The 26523-nt window shown below is 31.1% G+C and overlaps 1 protein-coding gene and 1 non-coding gene across 3 annotated transcripts; both read right to left on the minus strand.

Moving 5' to 3' along the window:
- Positions 1-1384: 1384 nt before the first annotated feature.
- Positions 1385-1458, minus strand: TRNAI-AAU (transfer RNA isoleucine (anticodon AAU)). Its single transcript has one exon. It is a non-coding gene; the product is annotated as a tRNA-Ile (tRNA).
- A 22623-nt stretch (positions 1459-24081) lies between these two features.
- On the minus strand, positions 24082-25965 carry LOC105788016 (protein IQ-domain 26). Of its 2 annotated transcripts, XM_012614682.2 has the most exons (4): positions 25846-25965; positions 25133-25543; positions 24775-24981; positions 24082-24700 (listed from the first exon to the last, which is right to left on the minus strand). In XM_012614682.2, exons 2-4 carry the CDS (start codon positions 25529-25531, stop codon positions 24149-24151), a joined length of 1158 nt encoding a protein of 385 aa, XP_012470136.1. In that variant the 5' UTR covers positions 25532-25543; positions 25846-25965; the 3' UTR covers positions 24082-24148. The 2 variants fall into 2 exon arrangements, with proteins under 2 accessions (XP_012470136.1, XP_052481761.1); XM_052625801.1 differs by lacking the exon at positions 25846-25965 and having other exon boundaries at positions 25133-25833.
- Positions 25966-26523: the final 558 nt, after the last annotated feature.

Below are 26523 nucleotides of genomic sequence, written 5' to 3' on the forward strand. Positions count from 1 at the left end.
TATATTACGCCGCTAATACTGTGATTTAGCGGCGAGTTTCATAAGCGCCACTAATTATAATATGCCTGAAGACCAAACGCTGTGTTTTGGTTAAGATATTTTGCGGCGCTTTTTATTTAGCACCGCTAATACTGTGCTTTAGCGGCGTTTTTCATAAACGCCACTAATTCCGGTATACCTCAAGACAAAAACGCTGCATTTTTTGTTAAGATATTTTTCGGCGCTTTTTTTATAGCGCCGCTAATACTGTGCTTTAGCGGCATTTTTCGTAAGCGCCACTAATTCTGATATACCTTAAGACCAAAACGCAGCATTTTGGTTAAGATATTTTGCGGTGCTTTTTATATTGCGCCGCTAATACTGTGCTTTAGCGGTGTTTTTGCATAAGCGCCACTAATTCTAATATACCTCAAGCTCCTACGCTGCGTTTTGTTTAACATTTTCTGCGGCGCTTACAAATAAACGCCGCTAATTGTGCTCTATAATGGAGTTTTTGTAGTCCGCCGCTACTGCAGTTATTCCTGAAGATTAGACGATGCGTTTTGTCAGCATTTTAACGGCGTTTTTGTTTACAAACGCCACTAATGATGTTCTTTTACAACGTTTTTTTAGAAAACGCCACTACATGTCCGACTTTTTGCGGCGTTTTACAATGAGCGCCGCTAATGCTAGATCTTTAACGGCGTTTTATGCTAAGCGCCTCTAATTCTCGATTTGTAGCGGCGTTTGTTGTCCAAACACCACAAAAGATGCCGCTAAAAGCCTGTTTTGGTGTAGTGCCTTATGTAAACATCACATGAAGAAAGTTCTAGTCAAATAAGTCAACAAATTAAATACCTAGGCATGCAGTCTGGCCCTAAGCCTTTAAAAGAAAAAAAAAACAAACCAAAAAAACAAGTGTTCGGTCCTAGGCATACAGTCTGGCCCTAAGCCTTAAAACAAAAAAAAAAAAGGTAGAATCACAAAGAAATAAAGAAAATCTCAGATCTGCTAAGTATCACCCACTCCCAATGTGATAGATTATTAATATAATGTTTAAACAGATAAAAAAATAATTATAATTATTTTATTAATAATATGAATTAAAACAACATATCAAAGCAAAAATGTTAACATGCAAAATATAAATGATATAATTTTAGAAGTCAAAATAACATTAGTATTTTAATTCACTTATAAGATAGAAAAAATTAATAAAAAATTTAAAGATTAGAAAGCATGGATCCATAAGTTGTTCAATTATTAAAATATTATATGTCTTTGACCTACTTCATTACTTATATACAATTAAAAATAAAACAATAAATACATATATATTCTAATAATAGGGATTGTTAAGAAACCCACCATTGAGCCGAAATGAAACAAAAAACCAATGAAAATATGGCCCATGCAGGTCTCGAACCTGCGACCTTCGCGTTATTAGCACGACGCTCTAACCAGCTGAGCTAATAGGCCTGTTTGCTTACCAGTTGCATTACGTTACACAATCGTCATTATAAATTTCTTCTCAGAAATAGAATTTAAGTTTTGTATGAAATGGAGATTATTTAGCGTAAAGTTAACCTCTTATTGGAAGGATTTTTGATTGGTGCATTGTTAATATTAAATGGTAAGCAAATCACACTTTCATTAAAAATTTTATTACTTTTATCACAATGGAACCTTATGCCTATGATTCGGTAGTAAATTAGAACAATCTTAGGGTTTTATTTAAGGTAAATTTCAGTCAGTACTAGTTTAATTGGTCGATTTTTCTAGTCCCTAAAAAATGAATTTTAAAATATAATATTATTTAATATTTATTTGTTGAAATGTGGATTGTTATATGCATAATACGATATTTTTTGTTGTTTATTTATTGAGGATTATATTAGTGAAACTTATTCAAAAATTATTTTTGTAATTGACTATATTAATTACTTTAAATAAGATAATTTAATATTATTTTTTATACAAAATCTAAAATTATTCATAACTCTTTTCCACTATTAAATAGGAGGAGAAGCGAACTTCAACTCGCTTGAACTCACGTTCACATGCTCTGACAACAATATCGAATTAAAAAAATTTATTACTAGTACACTAAATATAAATTAAAGCTTGAACAATAAGAAAATAAGATGGTAATGAAGTGAAATCAAAATTTGAAAGAATAAAAAGGCAAGTGTTGATCTTAGCAAAATGCCAAAATGATAATAAGATAAAGAAATAGTGGAAATCACATGATTAGTGGGGTCACCTAATCTAATTTATGCTAAATGTAAATTCGAATTTTCAAATCCAAAAGATTAAATTATAGTAATGAGAAGCCCAACACCCTTTCTCAAACCCCAACGTTTTTTTTTTATTGAAAAGAGATCAAGGTGACGAAAGCATTAGCCTTTAAACCAAACACATTGTAGCTACATGTTCCTACTCGTTTTACGAGCTCTTTTCTCCTCAGTGCTTGAATCAGAAGAGACATACTTGTTAATTAAGCTTTTTTAATATTTAATACCCATACCCATAGCCAACGTCTTTCTCAAACATAAAATGAAATAATACTAAACTATCGACTTCACCTTCAACCTATTCATTATGAGGTGCTTCCATCAAATTTACATAAATTCAACTTACTAACATCTATTTTATTTTTCTTTCCTTTCTTCCTTCACTCACTCTTTTCAATTTCAAGTTAAAGTATATTTCCTATCTTCACATGTTGTGATAGATAGATAATAATGTCTGTTATCGTTGAAACTTCATCGCCCACTAACAATTTCTCTTAGAAAGTGGATGGCTCTTTGTGGCTTCTTAATCCGTTTATGTTTTATGAATATTTCAAAATAATAAATAATTTCACGAGTCAGTTAAAACCTATGTTGTCTTAAATTTTATATGTTTTTTAGTTTATTTTTCATTTTGCTCTTGTAGCATGTCTTTCAGTCTTGCTTTTGCATGTGATTTTAGAAATGGTTTTGTCGCCATCATCTCTAGTTTGGTGGATGCTCGATTCTTTTGCCGATTTTTACCTATTGCTTTGGATCATTTGAGGCTAATTTCTTTATTGTATTAATTGCTTCCAATCACTTCAAATATGTCGTGCTTGAGTTGTGACAGAGTCAATTGTCAACATGTCATAATGTCCGTTAATGCTGAGATTGAAACATTTGTTGTGTTGATGGAGCTTGTCATTCACCGCCTACAGCAGGAGCCTGTTGTTTTTCTCCCCAAATTGTATGGTCTCAAGAATAGTTAAAATAAAAAAAGAGAAACAAAAACATCAATCTACCATTAATCATGTCACATAGGATTTGCATTAAGAAACGTGAATTTACCTTTTAACCACTTTAACTAGTTTCAACATTAAAGAAAAAGAGAATTTTATTTCAAAAACGTATGCAGAATCGATTTAATAGGTTTTGAGGACACCAACACAATTTTTAAATTTTCAACTTGTTTGATCAAATAACTATAGTCTCCTAATTTTATCTTCTAACTACACTTGTAGATTTAAAAGGATCCCACTATAATAAGATTTCACATTAAATATTACTCAATAAATGCACTAATCTATAATATATATATTAACAACACAAGTTTGGAAAAACTTTTGAACTGAACATAATACTATTTATTATTCATCATATTACTAAATTTACATTTAAAAATAATTAGAATTTAAATTAAAATTATTAATTAAAAAGTTTGTGCTAATTTTAAAATAGAGTTATTATTTGAATAAAACTCTAAGCATAAAATATAAGGAAAAATTGTGATAATTATAATTATAATTTACCATTATTAGTTTAAAAATTTTGATTAAAATAAAAGTTGTGATAACTTTATTGATATAAAATAGAGTTATTGGATAGAATTCTAAGAATATTAATTATCACTTAATTAATATTAGAGTTAATTAGTTATTATTTTGAATAATGTTACTTTGCATTGATTATATAAAGTAAAAATATATTGTATGTTGAATATGTTAAAAATGCTTTAATTATTATTTGAAAATTTTCTATTATAATATTTGAATTGATAAGTTAATATATTTTAATTATAATCAATAATTTAAATAAAACATATTATTTTACATTGATTACTACAATTAAAAGAACAATATTAAAAATTAATTAAATATTAAACAAGTAAAATCACATGGGATATGACATTAAAAGCTAATTTATTACAAATGAAGTGTTTCATTTTATTTTAAGGCATAATGATAAATTTGGCCCTTAATGTTTATATCTTTTGTCAATTTGGCTTTTAATTTTTTTTTTGAGTTAAATTTGGCCCTCAACTTTTTAAAAAGAGTCGAATTTGACCATCAACCTTTCAAAAAAAGTCGAATTGTTATTTTTTTAACGGAAATATTGACTAAAATGTTAAATTTTTAAGCATAGCAGTCTACATGGCAATCCACGTATATTTCATGTTACTTTTTTGAATTCTTATAAATTTTTATTTTTTTTGAGTTATTTTATTATTATTTTTAATGTTATATAATTATTAAATTATTTGTTTACATAAGATACAAGATAAATAGTACCATGTCAAGATGAAGCACACATGTATGCTATGTAAATTACCATGCCAACATCATTAAAAAATTTAATGTGTTAATTAGCATTTTCGTTAAAAAACGATTTCACTACTTTTTGAAAGATTAGTGACTAAATTTAACTAAAAAAAGTAAGCGTCAAATTGGCAAAAGATATAAACATCAAAAACTAAATTTATCATTATGTCTTATTTTAATATATAGTCTGGACGGATGAATTATTAAATAATATATATGATTTTTAGTATAATTATGGGTTTATTAAACTTTAAACTCATTCAAATGATAAGTCTTAATATAAACTATTTTGAATTCTAAAATTATGTTCTTTTTATACTAATTTAAATTCAAATACTTTTAACACAGCTAAAACTAGCCAAAAATATTGAAAAATAAGAAAAAGTTTCAGGGTGCTGTTTCGCAAGAAAGGCTACAAATGCCACTAATTTCTTTCAAGGGTTAATTATAAATTTAAATTTTTTTTGCTAATTTTATTTTTATTATTTTTAACTAGATTTAGCCATTAATCTTAATAAAAAAAAGTTAAATTGATTTTTAATAGAAATGCTAACTAAAATTTTAATTTTTTTAACGATTTTGTTGTGACGACCCACATGGCAGTTCATGCGTTCTTCATGTTAACACGACACAATTCTATTATATGTCACATCAACAATTAATTTAAAAAAATAAAAAAATATTCAAAAATAATAATTATAAAAAAGTTCATAAAAATTTAAAAATAGTATGAAGTACTCGTGAATTACCATGCAAATAGTCATGTTTAAAAATTTAATATTTTACTTGGTATTTCCGTTAAAGAAATAGCAACTTGACTCTTTTTGAAAGGTTGATCGTCAAATTCAATTCTTTTTTAAAAATTATGACCAAATTTAGCTCAAAAAAATAAGGATCAAATTGATAAAAATGTAAACATTGAGGACTAAGTTTATCATTATTCCTTTTTTTTTCTCAATATAATAACGCAATTTGTTTAGTTTAGCAGCGTTTTCTTGGTTGAAACACTATAAGTTAGACATGTAGCAGTTTTTACTGCAAAGGAGTGGATTTAGTGGCGTTTATATTCTTTAAACATCGCTAAATTTCTAGATTCATTAGTCAAATTGAAGCTGGGTTTTACTATTTTGCTAATTTTTACTTATTTTATATGATTTTTAATGTGTCAAAAACATTTAAATTGAATAATAATAATTGAGCTTTTAATGAAACTCAAAATATATAAAATTAAAGTTAAGAAATGCTTAATACTATAAAAGCCTTCAAAGTATTAAAAAAAATCAATTAAGTTCTTCTCAGTCTTTTGCACTTAATTGAATCTTTGAATTGATAATTTTAACCAATGAGATCATTTGACCAACATTGACCATTAGAAACTAATAGCAACACTAACATGGACGTTAACAGGCACCGCATCGGTAAAAATAAAAAAAAAATTAAAAATAATTCTAGAATGAACCAAAATATATGGTTGTCCATATTCATTTGAGTCTAGACACCTTGTATGTCCAGATTCATTATGAAATTATGAGAAAACATTATTAAAAATATGAATTAATTAAAATGATAAAATTTATGAAGTAATTATAAAATATAGAAAATCATAAATTGCATATAAATGGGACATTAATGAGTTAATTAAAACTAGAGAAACGAAAGGAGTTATTACGTTGGGTTATTTATTTCTTTCTTCAAAAACACATTTACAAGAGGGATTACCTAACAAACATTCTCATTGGTATTTTAAATCAATTAATTTTTCATATAAATATATTCAAAATTAAAACACAACATTTTCAATTGAAATATAAGAAAATGGAAATTGAACTAAATGCTTTTAAATTTAAAATATGTTGAAATAATTAAGTGAAAAAAATTTGAATGCTTTTAAATTCAACTAAATGAAAATTTTGTTTGAAAAGATTATCCTCGTAAATTTAATGTTTTATTTATAATTTCTAATGAGTTTAAAAGTTTTAATTTCTTTAATAAATCCAGAATGAATCTGGACATATAGATGTCCAAATTTAAATGGACTTGGAAAATGATATATCCACGTTCATATTCTGTTTTTCAAAATAATTTTTTATTTTTAGGCCATGTTATTGTTATTATTAGTTTCTAATGGTCAATGTTGGTCGAGGATTTCATTAATTAAATTTGTCAGTTTAAAAACTCAATTGAATGTAAAAAATTGAAAAAGATTTAATTAAGGGTCTGTTTGATTGCCAGTAAAATGTTTTTCGTAAAATGATTTCTGGAAAATGTTTTACTTTTCTGTAAAATGATTTACTGGAAAATATTTTCTGGTGTTTGATTGAATCTATGTAAAATATTTTCTGCTGTTTGACAGATTTCCTGAAAATATTTTCCGGAAAAGTTGTTTTTACATATATTAATATATATTAATAAATTTTTATATTTTAAATTGTTTTTACATATATTGCAATGATTTATTTATAATAATACTCAATTATTAAGCTACAATATTAATGGTTATAAATTGAAAAAACTAATATCAAATAAATTATTTATAATTGTGTTAAAAACAAGTATTGAATAATTATAAATTGCTTCAAAACCACAATGAGTACTAGAAATAATATTATTCAAATACATAATTAGTAGTTCACCACATAGTAACAACATTGTCCAAGTGCATAATATTACACCACATAAAAGTATCAATATCTTGATACAACATGCGGTGTCTTGATTCTTTCTCTATTTATGAAGTTTATTTATGAAGTTTACTTGTACAAGAGATGTCTGAAAATGCGTAGAACTAGAAGAAAAAAAAATCAGAAACAACGTTGTTACTTCCTGTCATAATGAATCTTTTATCAGTTGAACTGGTTCTTTGATGAAACCTTTTCCTTTGTTTTCTGAATCTTCAAAACCTTCTTCAAAACCACCATAGGCACGGTTCCCAGTCCTCCTATTCCTAGGTAACCTAGACCTCTTGTATTCCACAGGTCTCAAGTGAGGAATCTGTATATTGAGCAATACCATATACATCAGAAAGATAGAATATTATGATCAAATGAGAAAATAAACATGCTAAATATCAGTTAGCAAAGTGAAACATGATAGTAAGCAATGGAATTTAAGCTGATTTGTTTGACTTCTATGGCATAGTCCATGAACATCATAAGTAAGAATTGATGCTATGTCTGCATACGAAAGTTAAATTTTACATTTTATTCACTCATTCGCATCTGGAAATCATTCGTATACAAATTTGTTTTGTTTCAGGAAATATCCAGAGTTGCAATGTAAATCATCATGCAAGTCTAAGCATACTCAAAGAACCAAAGACTACTGTGTTCAATCGATATGTGAACATTAGTTGCTCAAACAATCTCATAACAATGGTACTAAAAAAGCGTAATACCATACCTTCGTAGTGAGCCATTTTACGCATAGCGATGAGCAATCATGATAGGCATTGAAATCTTGAATCCCGGATGACAATGGTGGTCATGTCAATCTTGCTAACATCAATAAGAATGCGGGGTCGAAACCTATCATAAAATAAATGAACCATAATAATTAAATAAATAGATAAAACTAAAACTACTATATAACCCACAAAGAAAAAAGATTGCCAGAAAACTTGGAAGTATGGTCAAATATGAACAATAAACACCAGAAATTAAGCAACGGGTTAAAGCAATAAAACTCCATAAGTATCAGTATTTGGAAGGAGAAGAAGTAGAATTTATTGAAGTTGTGGAGAACCCCCCAAGCAAATAAAACACAATAGATGATATGTACAAAATAACAGATTCAAAATTAGCAAAGAACAGCAGAAAAACCAAGTATGCAAATAATTTAAGGAAGACATACTTCTCTTTCCACTCCCAAACTCGTTTTTCAAATTCATCTCTGCCAGCTTCTACCCTTTTTATTCCTTCGAAGCCAACATTCTTTCCACAACCAACTGGAAAAAGAAAAGTAAAATAGGTTCAATTATATATTCCCATTCAATAGGATACAACATATATACTCATTCTCTACACGTAACATTATGTATAAAGAGGCGTAATATAAATCAACAACAAAGATGGAAACATTATATTTACAAAAGATTACTAGAGATAATACAACCATAAAGATCAATCCTTTTTCCAGAAAACATTATATCGAACAATATATCGAACACACAAACGGCCACAGAAATATTACTTTGATTACAAAGCCTATTAATCAAAGTTGAAAAAATTACAACATCAGGCTCAACACCTAACTTCAGCATTTTCCCCAAAACAAAAAACCCAAAATCAATTCGACCTAATTGACAAAAGTAATTAATCGAGATGCTCACAAAATAAACATCATGGGAAACGCCTAATAATTCCATCTGGCTACACATAGAAACAACAATGGCATATTGTTTCATTCTAACAATGGCTGCAAATAATTTAGTGAATTCCACAATTGAAGGCTTTGGGTACTTTTCAATCATCTTATTGAACAAACTCAAAGCATGATCAACATTATCGAAGCAGTGGTCTATTTTTCCCTTTCCTTTAACAGGCATGGACATGGGTTTCTTACTTAGGCAGTCGATGTGGGTAGCAATGGTGTTAGAAGAAGAAGAAAAATAGTGGAAATTAGAAAGATGGCTTCCAGCATTAACAATCGAACGAATAATAAAAGAAGGAAGCTTACCCATCATTTGAAAGTAGAAATGGCAGCGACAGTAGCAGCCAAAAAGAAATGAAAAATAAACGGAGCATAAAAGCCAAAAAGAAATGAAAAATAAACGAAGTAACCGTCGAAAAATAGAATTGCAACGTACCAGCAGCGGTTTCCAGTTCTGAACCAAAATGATGCTTTCAAGAACGAAAATTTGAAGGAATGAATGAAGGGAGAAGAATGGATGAAGGATGCTTACTGGATGAAGGGAGAAGAATGGATGAAGGGAGAAGAATGCCTGAGAGCTTTAGGAAAATGTCTTACGGAGATTGAATCGGTAAGACAATTTCCCAAAATTGTAAGGCAATTTCCCGTGTTTTGGAGTTGATTTTCCAAAAGGAAAATATTTTCCTCCAATCAAACACTGGAAAATGGGGAAAACCAATTCCGAAAAATATTTTCCCCTATCAAACAGACCCTAAGTTTTTTTAATTCTTCAAAGTATAGTTGTCACTACAATAACTTTAAAAACAATATGTATATATCAAAATTTAAATGTCTATTAGGAATAGTTAACTACAAATCAATCTGGTTTTTTTTTTAAATAATTGGATTCAACACAGAAGTTACATTTTTGGTTTTGAAATGGTCTTGTTATTGATGCCGTAGCTTACAAGAAAGAATAAAAAATGGAACTGGAGGTTTTTGGTAATGTTAAGTGCTGGATTTGAGTTGGCAAGGCATAAAGAAGTTGGAATTTGAAGGACTATAGACATTTTTTTATATAAAATTTTAATTTCCTTAATTATAAATTAAGAAATTTCTTTATTCAACAAATTCATAATGACTAAATATATTTTTGCCCATTAATTTATAAACTTTTTATTCATGAAATTATTTTACTATAGTATCGTGACTGAGCTCTCCCTAATTACATATCATTCTGAAAGCTACTTTATAAGTGTTCATCCAATGGTATTGCCATAAATGTGTTACTTTTATATGATATCCTTAATCTCTTTTGGATAAATTCGTTCTCCCAATATAATCTTATTTTATCTCACGGTAATCATTACATCTTTATAAAAACTTAATTACTATCAAATAATAATCAAGTCATTTATCACAAAGATAAACGACCGTGTCCATGTTTACTTTTCATCTATCATGTAATGCCGATTAGAGGATATCATTTACCGATTAGTTGGGCTATGAATTCCACTATTGTAAATGATACAACATATTGTAGAGTAGTATACCCAATGCACCAGCTTTTGATTCATTATATATTTTAACTCAAACATTTGTTTACATCAAAGTATACAAATCACGCATACATAGTTCATCATCCACTCAGGATTAAGGTATGTCAGACTATGAATATCACAAGTGAATAAATCTATAAATGGATCTAAGATCTATTCTACTTGGCTCATGTATGATATACTATCAGTCCAGTCAGTCACATCTATGTCTCCATCTTCTAGGAACCATTTGCACCGATGGTCAAGACAAAACATCTCTATAATTGGACTTGATAGATGACATATCAATCTTTCAATCAGTTTTCTCATTTTCAATTAGACTAGGGACATGTTTAGGTTTATCTACTAATACAAGTTGTCTTTTCGTATTACAACTTGACCACATAATACCGCTTAATATTAGTTAAACATTAGATAACTAGTTAGTCAATATTTGCTTTCATTTTGCTTTATGTGCAAAAACATTGAGGACAATATACAAATACTATTAATGTAATCAATGGATATTTTATTAAACCAATTTGTTCGAAAAATACAAGTATACTTAGAGGAAAATACTACACTAAAGGCACTAGATTCCAACATGAGTGAGGTCGCAACATGGAAAAGCTGAAGCCACAACATAGGTTCACTAAGTCGTGACATAAGGACCTTAAGGTTGCGACTTTGACACTTTGAACCAAGTTTGGGAGAACTCCTTCTATATGTCGTGATGTCGCGATATTGGAGGTACATCGCTTAATATTTATTTTTGATTGACGATTACTCAAAGGCATTTCCAACCTTTAGAAAGCTAATTTTTAGTGAGGGCAAAAGAGTTTTTTAGCTCATTAATATAAAATCACACCTTCTATCAGAATTAGAGAGAACTAAAAAGGGAATTAGATTAGCTTTAGTTAATTTTCAGAGAAGTTAATGAGATTTTTCATATTTTTCATTGAACACTTTACATTTTTAGTGTACACTTTTCTCTTTTTGGTTGAAGATGATGTAGCATGGACATCGTTGCATTATCCATTTCTGGAATTGAGCTTCAACATATAGCTAAGCATTTCTAAACTTGTGTTAAATTTGCTTAGTTAATTTCTACATTTGAAAAGGTTGTTTGCTTGTTGAATGCCATGTTGAACTAAATTTCTATTGGTTGATTGGGAGATTAGTGCTAAGAGTTATTAAAATGCATGTTGATGATTAAATTGATTGTTTGTGTAACGCCCTTACCCAAACCAATCGCCAAGTCCAGGGATGGAATGTCACAATTAGACCAGCTTGCTCTAATACTTTAGTCAGAAAATTTTGCTAACTGGCTTTATTACTTTATTACAAATATTTCTACAACAGGAATCTTAAACCAAACTTTATTTGACTATCTTAAAAGATTAAATTCTAACAAACCACTTAATCACAAAATGTCACTCCCCGAGGCGAAGCCTTTGGAAGTACTCCATTCCTTTGCGCATGGCATCTTGCTCGCGATGATCCTTGATCTAACACGATTTGGCCTAGTCCCTTCTCGAGTTTCTTATCCTGCGAATCCTGTAAAAACAAGTCAAAACCCTTGTAAGTTCGAATGAACCTAGTGAGTTTCTTTACTGTATTCCTCAAAAATAAAGTTATCTTGTAAGGGTTTTAAATAAAAAAAACCGAACACACTACTTCATGTTTCGTTTAGATGATTTTGGAGTGTCAGACTCATGCTCGACTTCTGCCTTTCTTTAATGGTTGTTTGATCGCTAAGTGATGGTTACCTAGTCAACTTATGACTATTAAACCAATTCTGATAGATTCTAGATAATTTATCATCCTTGCGAATTCTCACTTTTCCTTGCCCATATCATATTTTGTTCCCTTAGTTTTATCCTGGCTCGTAAACACACCATAGCTTTGGCGGATAAACTGACATTCTACTCATAAGGCCTACTTGAAAGGCCCATGCCACACTGGTGGACTTAACATTATTTCATCATTTCCACTTCTACCCTACACTTGGGTTGAAATGTTGTTTGGGTTACTCCCTTGTAAACAGCCCTAATTGCGATACCTTGCTTTTAAGACGCATCAATTGTGTTTGTATTAGACCATTTTAGCTTATTGTTCCTAGCAGACTATTAATCGTTTGAGTTCACATTCTTCCTTATACAATGGTTCCTTATGAAACTAACTCTATAGCGGACACTCTTGTACTAGGTTTTCCCTCAAAGAAGAATAGTTTTAACAGGCATATTTGTCACTTGAATTAACCTTCTTGGTACATGTTCCTATCAATGGGTTCTAACTAGCCCTTTTTTACCAAGTAGTTCATTCGAGGTACTTATGATTGAACCTCTAACATACGTAATTCCATTAACACACCTTCTGGTGGTTCTAATGGCGGTTCTTAATGGCGGTTTTTAATGGCTATTCCTTACCCGTGATCCACAGATAAAATCCTCCATTTGTTTATATGTTAGGCATTATCGAAAAATTATTTACATAATTGGTTATAGCTGGGTTAACACCCTATGCCCTACAAACTTTTTTCCTACCATTTTGGCAGACCTTTCCCATTTCTATTAATTTGCCTTTTTCGACGGATTCCTCAAACGTGCTAGCTAGTTATTACTTGCCAACACTTTTATTTTTCGTCTCACCTTATTTCCCTCGTTTGCGTGACTTTTTACGATTATCATCCTGAAAAACTACCCTGCTTTTAGTGTCCCGATGGTCTACCCATTTTTAATGTCTCGATAAGCTATCTCACTTTAAATTTCTAGACAGACTATCTCGTTTTTAATTTCTTGATGGACTATCCCACTTTTAATGTCCTGATGGATTATCTCACTTTTAATGTCCCGGCAGACTATTTCGCTTTTAATGTCCCATCAGACTATCTCACTTGCCATAACTGAGCTATGGTCTTACACAGCATTCTCCATGTTTTATGTCCTAACAGACTCCATTGGTTACCATAGTCGAGCCATGGTCTTACACCTTAAACCTTCTTAAGGTGTCACCCCAAAGAACTTTACCGTTGTTGCGGTGTCTCCCCATAGAGCTTATTGACTGCCGTCGTGGTGTTGCTCTATGAAACCTAATAACCGTCATCACAATGTTGATCTAGTAAGTCAGTCGATATCATTATGTTTCATATTTAACCTTGATCCTTGAACACCATAGTGTCCCCTCTGCAAGGCCCAAAGTTTCGCAAATCACAGTTTGCACCTAGCAACACCAGATTGCAAAATTTGATAGAAATTCCATTTCCCTATCCATTCACCCATTCCTCCATTTCGCCATTTCTAACATTGATGTTCAAACACCATAGTGTCCCTTCCACAAGGCCCAGAGCATCGCATATCACGATTTTCACCCAGTAACATCGAATTGTGATAAACGGAAACTCAATTTCCCAAATCATTCACCCAATCCTAACTTCATCTACCCCGTCAATACCTTTCCATCTGTACTACACAATTCATAAGGATACAGGCACAGACATGGAGCACGCCAAACTTATATATCTATTATTATAATCATTCTATGTATACCGACACACTTGTGGATACTCAATTACCTACTCAACCTCATGCATACATAAAATTTTCAAACAACAGAGATCATACATCATCTTAGAACTCATCTTGGACTCAACACAGTTTTATGCCAATATACAACATCATAGAATGGAGTATAGAAACTCACCTGATGTTTCTTTTCCCCCTATGCTTAGCTTTTCTAAATGTCAAAGCTTCCATTCTCTTGGCAGTTAAGCATTATAGCTAAAATCATAAGTTAAACTCAATATTGCTTAAAACTCAATTTTCCAGAAATATGTAGAACCCTTAAAATGGTTTCTGAAAATCTTTAACTTGATTTTTTAAATCCTATGTATATCAAAGGACTAAGAACCTTACCAGATTACTGGAATCTCTACTTTTCTGCCTCAAATCTCATGTTCAACACTCCATGCAGAGCTTTCGATAACTATCGCTTCTTCAGAGCAACCCGAGAAGAAGATGAAAAAAAGAAGAAAATGAATAAAAAATGAGAAGAATTCCCTCTGAGTGCCCACTCCTCAGCTATTTATAGCCCTTCACGCATGGTATTTGGAAACACTAAAATATATAGACTTCTTCAGCACCGATTGAGCACTAATTCATGTAGTTTCTAAGTAATTTATGTCGAATTTTATAGTTTTATTATAAATAATTAGTTTTAATTTAATTAATGAAACCTTTTGAATTTTAGTTATTTTATAATAATTTTTCATAATTTGGTCAATTTTCGATATTTTTGCATAAATAGTGAAAAATCAGCTTGGCAATCAACTAGAAAATATTGGATCGCTGAAGCATTTTTCCAAGAAATTGGCACATGAGGAAGGTTGATCATTTCTTAGTCATGGATTCCCCAATTAAGCCCTCTTGGACCCATAAAAATTGTAAATTGATCCAATAAAAATTGGGTCAAATTTATTCCTAACCTGGTGTAGAGAAAGGGGTCTAGTGTTGCTAAATTAAAGAGGACTAATCCACTAAGGGAAGAGCAGCCCAATGCCAACCCAATTGCTGCCCAAATCAGCTTATTAAGTTGATTAGAATAATTGCAAAAGAACCCTCAAACCTCTTTTCAAATCATGGCCTAACCCCTCATCTTTTTGTGCATTTGTTTTCTAGCCACAAGCTAAAAATAGCAAAACTAATTTAACCTCTCCTTCCACCTAGCATGACCGACCATGAGAAGGGGGATTTGAGATTATTCTTAGATAATGAGTGTTGTCATCTCTCACTATAAATACCTGGAACGACGAAAATGTACAAGTGTACACAATCTCAACAAGTAATAAAGTGACAAATAAATGTCGAGTTATCATACCCACAGGGACTGTGAAAAGAATTATTTATGAATGCTATTTAAAACACTTTGGTGAAGAAAAATATTTTGTTTGAAAAGGGCGATTAAAAATTAAGATTTTAAACTAAGTGAACTAAATAAATAAATATCAAATGCACGATTTCAAAATACGATTTTAATCAAGATGACATAATTGTGTTAGATTAATTACATTTCTTAACTTAGAATTATTAAACTCATGTTTATATTGTTATGAATAAGTTCACGGCAACTCGGTAATTTGCTAACTTATGAACATACTCTCCTACCAAAATCCATTTATCTCTTGACTATATCCCTATGTCAATTCAACCGATTAAACAAATCTTAATAGGCAAATATGTTATTGCACATACATACTTATTAATTCGAAACAATCTCTTGTACATATCCCTATGTCAATTCAAACAATTAACTCGATTTAATAAGTACATAAAAGACTATGTGAGGTACCAAAGTATCCTTACCTTGAAACAGTTTAATCACAATAATCTTGCAAGTTATGCAAGGCAAATGTATCACAAATCATTTGCTAATCTAACCCTCACTACCTTAGATGATTAAACATGCACCGATTAAATCATGTGTCCATTAATTACAATTTTAATCCGTTTAAATAATTAATTCATTAGTTACCTAACAATTGTAATGCAAGAATAACTTAGTCATGATTTTACTTAATCAAACATCTTACCGAGGCCTATAACAACATAAACACAATTTCAATAATTTTAACAAACGAAATTCAATCAACCTAACACGAATTAAATTCAAGCTAAATTGATTAAATTAATCATTCCAACAACATAAATATTCATAGATATGTTTAGCATAACAACAACAAAAATTAAAGAGATAGGGAACAAGAATCAAATCTGATGTTTTTCCGTGGTTTGACTAGTTGCTCCATTCTTCCTTCTCCATTGTCCTCGTCGACCAAGGATACTATAAACACTTAATTGCTGCACCAAATAGCTGATGAATGCCCCTTTCCCAAGAAGAGAAATCGGCAAGAGAGCAAGAGAATTTTGGAAGGGAAAAAAAGAGAGAAAGTGGAGAGAAAAGAGGGAAGATGTGAATGCTTGAGGTGTGTTTCTCAAATGATCAGCCTAAGGGGGTTTTTATAGCTGAGGAGGGCTGCTAAAATCCCTTGGCCGGCCACACATGTGGCAAGGTTGATAGTTTCAACTTTGCTAATTTAGGCTTGGGGCAAATCTATAAAGCCACCAATTGTGGAGGGGTTTGAATGCAACTTGAACAAGTCTTCAAGGGCCTCTTTGCAAGCTTAAATAATCAGCTAATAAGTTGATTTGGGTCAGCTCTTGGGACGGTTTTTGGGCTGTCCATTTCTTGGTCGGTTTGGTTCACTTGGTTCAGTTCAACTAGACCATTTTTTCATAATTAATTAATAATAATTTATTAACCCAAATTAAATTGGATATAAATTAAAATTAATTATGTTATGAATTAATACATATAATTTTGGACCATCTTAGGCTGAAATTTAGTTCGCCTCGATACTTCAAATTGCTTCTCAGTTTTGTGCTTCTAGCAGTGTCTGCCGAGCCATTTTTCGCCCTTTGTGTAAATCTGTCGAAAATAACCAAAATTCATCAAAATTAATTATAAAATTAACTAAAATTCAACATGTTTTTATTTTAAGTGCACTTTAATTATTTTGTAAAAATTAATTATTTTTTCGACAAGAATTTTATCGAAACTGTATGATTTTAAATTAAAAAGGCTATGTAAAAATGTGTAAATTTCTGTGTTTCTAATACCTCTCATCACCTCTTCATTTATCATCAACTCATTCATCTCACACATATCTCACTCATCTCTTCACCCACATCTCTTTTTCACTCTCCTTTGCCTTTCATTTTCTTTTGCCTTTCATTTTCTTTCCCCTTTCCTTTTATGATTTCCCCTCTTGAGAAAGAGATAGCACACCTCTTGGAGCAACAGCAATCAAGCATTCTGGAAGGCCATTGATCGACAAAAAAATCAGAGAGGAAGAGAAACACGCTAGTCTGACTCCAGATATTCACTGGGATTTATTTTCTAGTTCCCTTCTCTTTATCTTTTCGGTTTATTTTGTGATCATAAACATGAATAATTATTGTTTTGATGCTTCTATTTTAATTAAAATGACTTCATTTGTGTTCGCATTAGATTGATTGTATTATGTCCGCTTAAAGTGTTAAAAACATGTTTGTGTTATTATAGGCCTTGATAATTTGTTCAATTAGATAAAATCATGCCTATGTTATGCTTGCATTTTAAATGTAAGGTAACAAATGAATTAATTACAAATCAAATTGAAATTGTAATTAATGGGTAAAGTATCTAATTGGTGCATGTTCTACTAAGTGTAAAAGTGGGCTAAACTAGCAATCATATTAAACAATATTCTTGCTTTTTATAATTTGTAAGATTGTTGTGATTAAATTGTTCAAGATAGAAATATATTTACTTCACTCATCTTGTATTTGCTTATGAAATTTGATTAATTAATCCAACTAGGAATATGTTTGAAATATTGATTAATTTAATAAGCATGTATGTGCAATAGTTAACAAAAGATCAAGTTGCCATGAAATTATTCGTAACAACATGAGCATAGTTTTAATAATTCTAAGTTAATGAATAAAATTAATCTAACACACTTACGCCATATTGATTAAAACCTTTTTTAGAAATCGTGCTTAGTTGATTGCTTAGATATTTTTTTAGTTTTTAGATCACCTCTTTCAAATCAATATATTTTCTTTAACCAATTTATTTAAATTTATATTTCATAAATATTTACTTATACAATCCTTGTGGGTACGATAACTTGACTGCTTGTCACTTTATTACTTGTTTCGATTGTGTACACTTGCACGTTTTCTTAGTTTTAGTCTTCCACCATATAAAAACCATCTATTGATAATCATTTTTTCTTCTACTAACGAACCAGTTGATTTTCATCCAACCGAACCAGAATTGAAACTTAATTATGTCCAAATCAGCCACTGAAATTTTTTGACTTTTCACTAAAAATCAGCAATTTATAGTTTCTTTCAATTTAACCCCAATTATATCAAATTTTCTAGACTTAAAGAAAACTAAGTGTGACAGTTTGATTGTGTTGCTATACTTAGTAGGTTAGAATTGAAAAATCTAACCAAATATTTAGATAAACGAGACCTAGAGAAGACTTTATTGTGTAAAAGCAACGTAATCATATCGAATAGTGAGAGCAATAGATGATCTATGAACTAGGAGAGACCAAGAAGAGAACCTAGGTGATAACTCATACGTTGTAATGAGACTAAGATTGTAACCTAGGTAATAACTCTTGCTTATGAGTAACAAACAATTCAATTGAGGCATGCATACTAATACTCTTAGTAGTTAGTTGACTACTCAACCGTTGTTTTCATGATTTACATTACACTAAAACAACGAAGAGAGAAAATAGGCAACATTACTATTAGACCATTTAGCTAGTTTTCATTCTTGAATTCTATCGCATTAATAATTCTTAAGTCTAGTAAATTGATAATTACTTACTAGTAAAGTGAACGGCTAGTGCATAGTACCTAATTAATCCCTATAGATGATGAGCCTTAGAATGCTTGCTTAACTGTTTCATTGTACTACTATATTAGAACTTGACACCATATGCTTGTAATTTTGCATTGATTAAATTGGTTAATATCTTTATTTGTAAGTGTGTGAGTAAACGGTTAATCAATTGTTCATTTTTGCGCTAATAATTTGTTATCATATTGTCAAGTGGCATCTCCGAAGACAGGGTAATGCAACAACAATTTAGGTTTCAACAATTTTTACTAAGATTTTTCAGAGAACTTCAATAATCTTTACAAATTTTACATATATGGGAATAAGGACATCAATTAGCCTTTCATACATATGCATTGGATTAAAATGTGCAATAATCGTATACATTGAATTCTGAATCGAATTCCAATAAGTGGGGGTTTTAGTATGTTTGAAGATTATCAGGCATGGAATATGACACATGAGAAATTGTATTTATTCCTTTAGATAGAGACAACTACCCTTCGACATGCGTGTAAGCGTGGCGCACTCCGATCAAATCATACACTTCAAGATCAGTATGCTCATCCACCTGCATATACACAATATGTTCCACCACTTTTAGTCGATAATTATTCAGTGTATCACATAATATATTTGATTTAGCCTTAACTAAAGTACGATGCGATTGAAGTATATCGACTAGAAATGCTTGGTCCATCAACTCCATATTGTATTTTGAGGAACAATAAAAGGTACAGGGTTGGGATTTTCAGATTGGATGTTCATTTAACCTTATTCCATTCATTGACGTGCCCAATACTCGGGCATCATCAACATTTATTGGATCACCCCCCGATAATTTTTCGTGGTAAACACCCGAAGATAATATCGTGCAATAGGACATGAGGGTTCATGTAACACCCCTTAGCCCATTAGGAAATGTGGCGTATAATGCTTAGCTAAATAGAGCGTCTAACGAATTGGGAGTTACTGGCAAGTTTAAAATTTTCGACTAGTCTTAATATTTAGAAAATAATTTGGTTGATTACCCTTCTTTGTTGAATTCTATTAATATTATTTCATTTCATGATGCATTTTTTAGTAAAATCATTAAGGATTATAAAGAAAAACTCTATTATCCATCCGTAGCACCGCTATGGCATATACATATAACTAGTAAAATCATAATCAACCATTCTCAGAAGTGAATCGTCCTTTATCATAATAAAGGGGTAATTCTTTTGAAACAGAAACAATATAAACAAATAAGATAATTACAAAAGTTGATTACAAAACAGATTTATACGCCACCTACAAAAAATTTTCATGCATGATACAAAAATAAACAAATGGCTCACTTGCAGATGCAGCTCTGGCGTAGTCCCCTTCTACTAATCTTCTTTTTCAACAAAATGCCTGAGAAAGAAAAGTAACAGAGTAAGTTCATTTGAACTTAGTGAGTTCCAAATAGAAACAAAAAGAATACAAGAACATTGATAATCCACAAGAACGACACTCATGAGAAATACAGACATTTTCATATGATGTATTCTTACAGACACAATATGTCGATTCATCAGTCGCGGTCTCTGACGACAACACTTCACCAATTTAAACATAATACCCATAGTACCCATGCAGACACATACCACCAACTTATACTTACATCTCACAATCATAATGGTTTACCTATGACCCATCATTGTGCCAACTTCAGACCCACATTTCAAAATCAGAATCACATATCTATCATTTTCATATTTGTATTCACCATAATGTCCTTGTTAAATTGAACACGTGTTCTTCCACAAGGTCAAGCTGTGATCTGCCAATCTGGTTTGCAACATAACTACCCTATCGGAGACATCACAAACAAATTTTCTTTCCATGTTTTTACATATCACAAGTTGACTGGCACTGGGCTTGTACAACAATGAGGGTACTTTACATCGACAATGGTCATACTCATTCATACACACTGGTTGATTACACTCACAACCAGACATAACACAACGGCCCATCTACAAAAGAGACGACTTATCGTACACAACCTACATATCATAAAATTTTCATAGCTTAAAGGGAACTCACCAAAAATCTTCAAAACAGAATCTACTCTATTGGTTATTTGCCTTGATTGCTCAGATCTTCACTAGCTTCTAGAGTTAAATAAGAAACAATTATAATCATTAGACTATTTTCCTACTAGAATTTAATCATGCTTGCGTTAATGCGAAAACGTAAATTCCCTCGACGTCACCCTAAGGGTTTTCTAGGAATTACCAGTAAGCTGGTACTTATCAATGACATTTTACTAGCTACTGGAAACCTCCCTCGTCTTTTCTACCAAAAATAACTTAAAAATTTTCAAAGACTTAGGGAATAACTCATAGAAAAACAAAGGTGAAACATGTCAGTTATCGACATCCTTATATAGCACAGACAGCGGGGACAAAGCTTAGTGGGAGGGTCAGAAAATCCCACTATATCTCTGTAACTCAAGAACAAGCTTGCCTAATTATCTACCAAACATAACTAGTACAACTAATCAGTTTAGTGAGTAGTAAAACATTACTTGTACAATAAAACAAGTCATTCAACTACCTAAACATATCAAGTTGTCATCAATAGTATTCTAGTTCAATTCCAACTAGATTTCAACTAAGCTCTACCAAGTCGTCGTTTTCTTATTAAAATACAGAAAAAAATTCTATCACTCCACAAACTAACAAGTTCACTCAAAGTGTTGGGGTTGGTAGGTTGCCTCACAAAAGAGTCTGCCAAACCCTAGAGTTTGCCACATGGCGAATTCCAACGAGATGTTATACAAAAAGGGCATATTGTCGAATCCACACAATACGCCACCTAGACACTTAACGGATGATTCACTAATCTCATACTTTTTCTACCTTGGCTTAATCAATTATACGCCAAACAACATATTGATACGATTTACGTTGGGCGGACTGTTACAGCTCACATGAGGTTGATTTTTTAAGATCAAGATTAAATTAACATAATATATAAATGTTGAGGGTCGAAATTATTTTTATGCTAATTTTTTAAAGATGCCACCATTACCTTGCTGGTGACCAAAAAAGACAAAATCGAATAGTTGGGTGACCATTTTGTAAATTTTCATAACCAGGTGACCAAAAGAATACTAATTGTTGAGTGACCATTTGTAACTTTTTATAGTTGGGTGACCAAAAAAGAAATTTACTAATAATTGGGTGACTACTAGTATAATTTATCCAAACTTTAAAGATATTCGTTGAGAATGTATGAAGCAATGGCTAATTAGAGTGTTTTTTTTTTCGATAGGTAGCAGTGAGATAGAGAGTTATAGAATTAAATTAAGGGTAAACTACCTAGTTAGCCACTCATTTTTTAGGGCACTTTCATTTTGGTTATGCAATTTCGTCACCCAAGTGTTAAATCTCTAACACCCAAAATGAAAGTCTTACAATTTTGTCACCCAACTTTTAAAATGCTTTAATTTTAGCCACCCAAGCATTAAATCTCTAACGGCGGTTAACTATACATGCCACATCATTTTAGGTCGCTTTCATTTTGGTCACCCCAAAAATATCATTTTTTTAGGTATTGATCGGGGTAAAAAAAACATTAAGGATAATGTGAAAAAACAATAGAAACTAAAATAATTCTTTAAAAAATTTATCAAAGTGTACTTGTTTACCTACTTGCGAAAGTTCTAAATTTCTTTTCTTTTCAATATTGAAATTTTAAATTTCAAAACATCAAAATTAATTAAATAAATTATTGAAATTTTTATCTTTTGATAGTGTTAGTCAATTTGTTATTATAATATTGAAATCAATTAATTTAATTAATTTAATCTCCTTCTAAAATTTTAAATTATATTTGATATTTTCAAAGTAAAATTAACTCAAATAACTCATCTTTAATAATTGTCTCTGAAACACAAATTTCTTTTGATTATATGATATTGAATTTTCCATGCTAAGCTAAAAGTAAAGAAAAATAATTACAAGTATTTTTCCCTTGCTTTTAGCTTAGTGTGAAAGATTCGAGATTGTATAATCAAAAGAAATTTAAGTTTTGTAGACAATTATTAAATATTAATTATTTGAGTTGATTTTGTTAACGATAATTATGAAACATAAAATAAAATTTTAAAATTTAGAAGGAGATTAAATTAATTAATTCAATACCATAGTAACAAATTAGTTGACATTATCAAGGGATAAAATTTTCAACAATTTATTTAATTTATTTTGATGTTTTGAAATTCAAATTTTCTATATTAAAAATAAATTTAGAATTTTTGAAAATGGGATAAAAAGTACAATTTGACCATTTTGTGTAGTATTTTAGTTTCTACCACTTTTCACTTTAATCTTTGATTTTTTTTTCCAATCAATACTTAAAAAGAAAAAAAATTTGAGTGGGCAAAATGAAAACGACCTAGAAGTTGGATAACCAAAATGAAAATATAAACATGATATGACATATACAGCTAATTGTTGTTAAAGAGTTAATGTTTGGGTGATTAAAACGAAAGTACTCTAAAAGTTGAGTAATAAGATTATAAAAATTCATTTAAAATGATCAAAATATTAAAAAATCTAAAAAAAATTGGGTGACAAACTAGATTATTTACTCTTAAATTTATTTAGAGGTTAAATTGAAATAATAAATATAAAAAAGATTGGGGCAGGCGAGTTTACACTAAACTCAACCCCAGAATTTTATAAAATTAACTCAATTCAAAATAAGAAAAAGTTGAAGCTTAATGGATTGTGTTGATTCAAAACTGGGGTTTTATTTTGTACTTTTTCCCATCTCCAGCAATATTGAAATAAAATGACAAAATTCTTCCAGCATAATATTTTTTATTTACAAAATTTAAATTAAACAAATAGCTGATATTAATTATCCAGGCAGGCACTTTGTCTTTTCTTTGAGAAGAGCTTTAAAATTTGTCTCATCTCATATGACACCACTGTCTCTGCACCCTTCTGAATGTCAAATATAGTACCATCAAACTTGACACCCATTTATATTTTAATTATCACAATTTTTTTTTTTGCATTTTCTCCATTTTCCACTTAATTGAATTTTAGGAATTCCTATAATTGGTAATTCTTATAGTTTTTAAGATTTTTTAAGATTTTGAACTTTTTTATATAATTTCAAAGAATATACAGAAACAATAAGTTGTAATAACAAAGCAGGAAAAAAAAACACATCTTTTTTTGTTTCCTATTCAAAATTGATGATGAATTTGGTAATATGATTTGTTCATTCTAACTCCACTTATGCTGTTTCTAGCAGCCATGATTTCATTGAGCGAAAGCCTCTTCTTTGCACCTCCTGATTCTGGTCTTTGCTTTGGGGCACTGTAAGATCGTAATTTCGCCTTAAACGATTGTGTGTTGGTCATATAGTTGGGGAAGTTGGAATATGGCCTAAAATATCCGTCCCCGCACACACTCTGAGTCGGTGTCGTAGGAGCATTGGACCGACCTGCATTGCCAAAACGAGGAGTATTGTGAGCGGTAGCAAACCTACATTCGTCACCGCCACTGAAGCACCATTCGAAATCATTCAGATTTTGGTAATGGGGTAACGATGTTCGGGGCGGAACCAGACGTGGAAGAGGTGATGAGATTGTTTGATAAGGCAAGTCATCCCCGCATTCGGATAACGCGGTGTTGAACCGATGAGACCTTGATCTTGTCTTCAACGTGTCGATTTCAACTATTTTCGGGTTGTCATCATACGCATTGATTTCACTCCTCCATTCATCAAATCTTTCCTGAAAATGAAATGAATAACATCACCTAAATGACACATTAGAAAAACTTCAAGTGTTATGACAATGCTACGTACAATCGATTTCCGAGGCTGGTTTTCCGAATGGTAGCGATTCTCCTTATTGAAGGAGCGGCGCATCCGTTGAGATCGGACTGTGGATTGGGCTCGGATAAGAGCTTGCATACTGTGGAGAGTTGCGGCAGCCCTCTTCCTCACAAGATAACCTCTAACAAGAGCTTGCAACCTCACCAGTCCTTTCAATGCTCTAAGTGCTTTCCGTGACTAAAAAATATAAGCAAATTAGATTTAACAAATGGACCCATTAGTCAAAAGGTCATCAATTCTTTAATGTAGTAAGCAAGAAAGATTCAAATTCTAGTTCAACAAATATACCTAATTCAACCCCCCCCCCCCCAAAAAAAAAACCACTTACCAAGTAACCTCTAAAGGCGGCTTGAATTTTAACAGCTGCCCACTTCTCCTTCCCTCCAGCCAAGAAAGAAGCTCTAGCATTGCTGGTCAGCCTGACGACTGCGACGGCAGCTTGTGCTGCTGCCATAGCTGCATCGGCTGCAGCTGCTGTAGCAGCAGCCACAGCAACGGCATGTTTGTTCTGCACTTTCTCGGTTTCGGCAAAGTAGGACCTAAGCCAAGCGGCATCAGTAACGGCCGATGGGGTTTGAGAATTTGCGTCGACATCTTTCCCGGACTTGGCAAAACTCCACCTTTTCTTGTCATTCTTGTCGTATAAAACTGAATGCTGAATGGGGGTTTTTTCTTTTTCCTTTTTCATGCCTAAAACTGACTTGAGCCACCTTGTAGTCTTCCCCATTGCTTTCAAATACTAAGGAAAAGTAAAGAAGGAAAGTGTGAAAAGCTTTGGAACAGTAACAAAAAAGCATGAGCTTTAAAATAAATAGGGATAAAGGTTTGGATTTGGTTTTGAAAAGAAAATCTGACACAACCTCGTGAAGTTCTACCGTTATAAAGACAAAATTAAAAAAAGAAGAAGATATCAGTTCAGTGTCTTTATATGATTACAATAACTATATGTGTTTCAAATAAAACCCAGTATGAAAAACAAAGTCATTCAGACAAATATGATTAAAATAAAATAAAGATTAGGAAGAGGAAACTCACTCTCACCTTCTCAATTTCAAAAGAAGCGCCGATTCCTGTTTCTCAATATATAAAAAACCACCTTCTCTCTCCAACTTTGTGGAGCAATGCGTATTTTTTTGTATAAAATTCAAAGCTGCGATACACTATTTTATACGATAATTACATTCGATTCCGACATTTTTTTTATGATTTATAAGAGGAGGATAAAATTCTAACAGAAATATGACTAATATGATTCGAGTTGACTATCAAGTTCTTTCTTAAATCCAATCGAGTTCTATAGATTTTATTGTTTTGTTGATTTTTTAATATATGTATAGTATTTCAAAACTTTTAACTAATTTATTTTTATATTATAAAAATTTTAAAAATAATTAAGTATTAAATAATAAAAAGGGTTAAATCACAATTTGGGGGCTGAACTTGATAACTTTTCTATATTGGGGTTTGAACATTTTTTAATTCAAGTTAAGTCTTGAATTTGGCAACTATTTCACATTGGGGCTTGAACTTGGCAACTTTCCCCCTCATTGGGGCCTGAATTTTTTTGTCCAAATTAGACCTTGAACTTGATAATTTTTCCCACAGTGGGGCCTAATTTTAGGGTTTTTAAGGATTAACTTGGATAAAAAAAATTCATGTCACAATATGGGAACATTTGCCTAGTTCAGGATCTAACTTAGACAAAAAGAAGTTCAAGCA

Source organism: Gossypium raimondii, chromosome 2 (assembly GCF_025698545.1).
Source record: "Gossypium raimondii isolate GPD5lz chromosome 2, ASM2569854v1, whole genome shotgun sequence".
In the NCBI taxonomy this organism is placed as follows: domain Eukaryota; kingdom Viridiplantae; phylum Streptophyta; class Magnoliopsida; order Malvales; family Malvaceae; genus Gossypium; species Gossypium raimondii.

Coding starts and splice junctions, on each gene's coding strand:
- LOC105788016 (XM_012614682.2), bottom strand. CDS start 25,531: ATGGGGAAGACTACAAGGTGGCTCAAGTCAGTTTTAGGCATGAAAAAG. Junction 24,982..25,132: donor CCGCCTTTAGAGGTTACTTG/GTAAGTGGTTTT, acceptor TATATTTTTTAG/TCACGGAAAGCACTTAGAGC. Junction 24,701..24,774: donor ACCAGCCTCGGAAATCGATT/GTACGTAGCATT, acceptor TTTCATTTTCAG/GAAAGATTTGATGAATGGAG.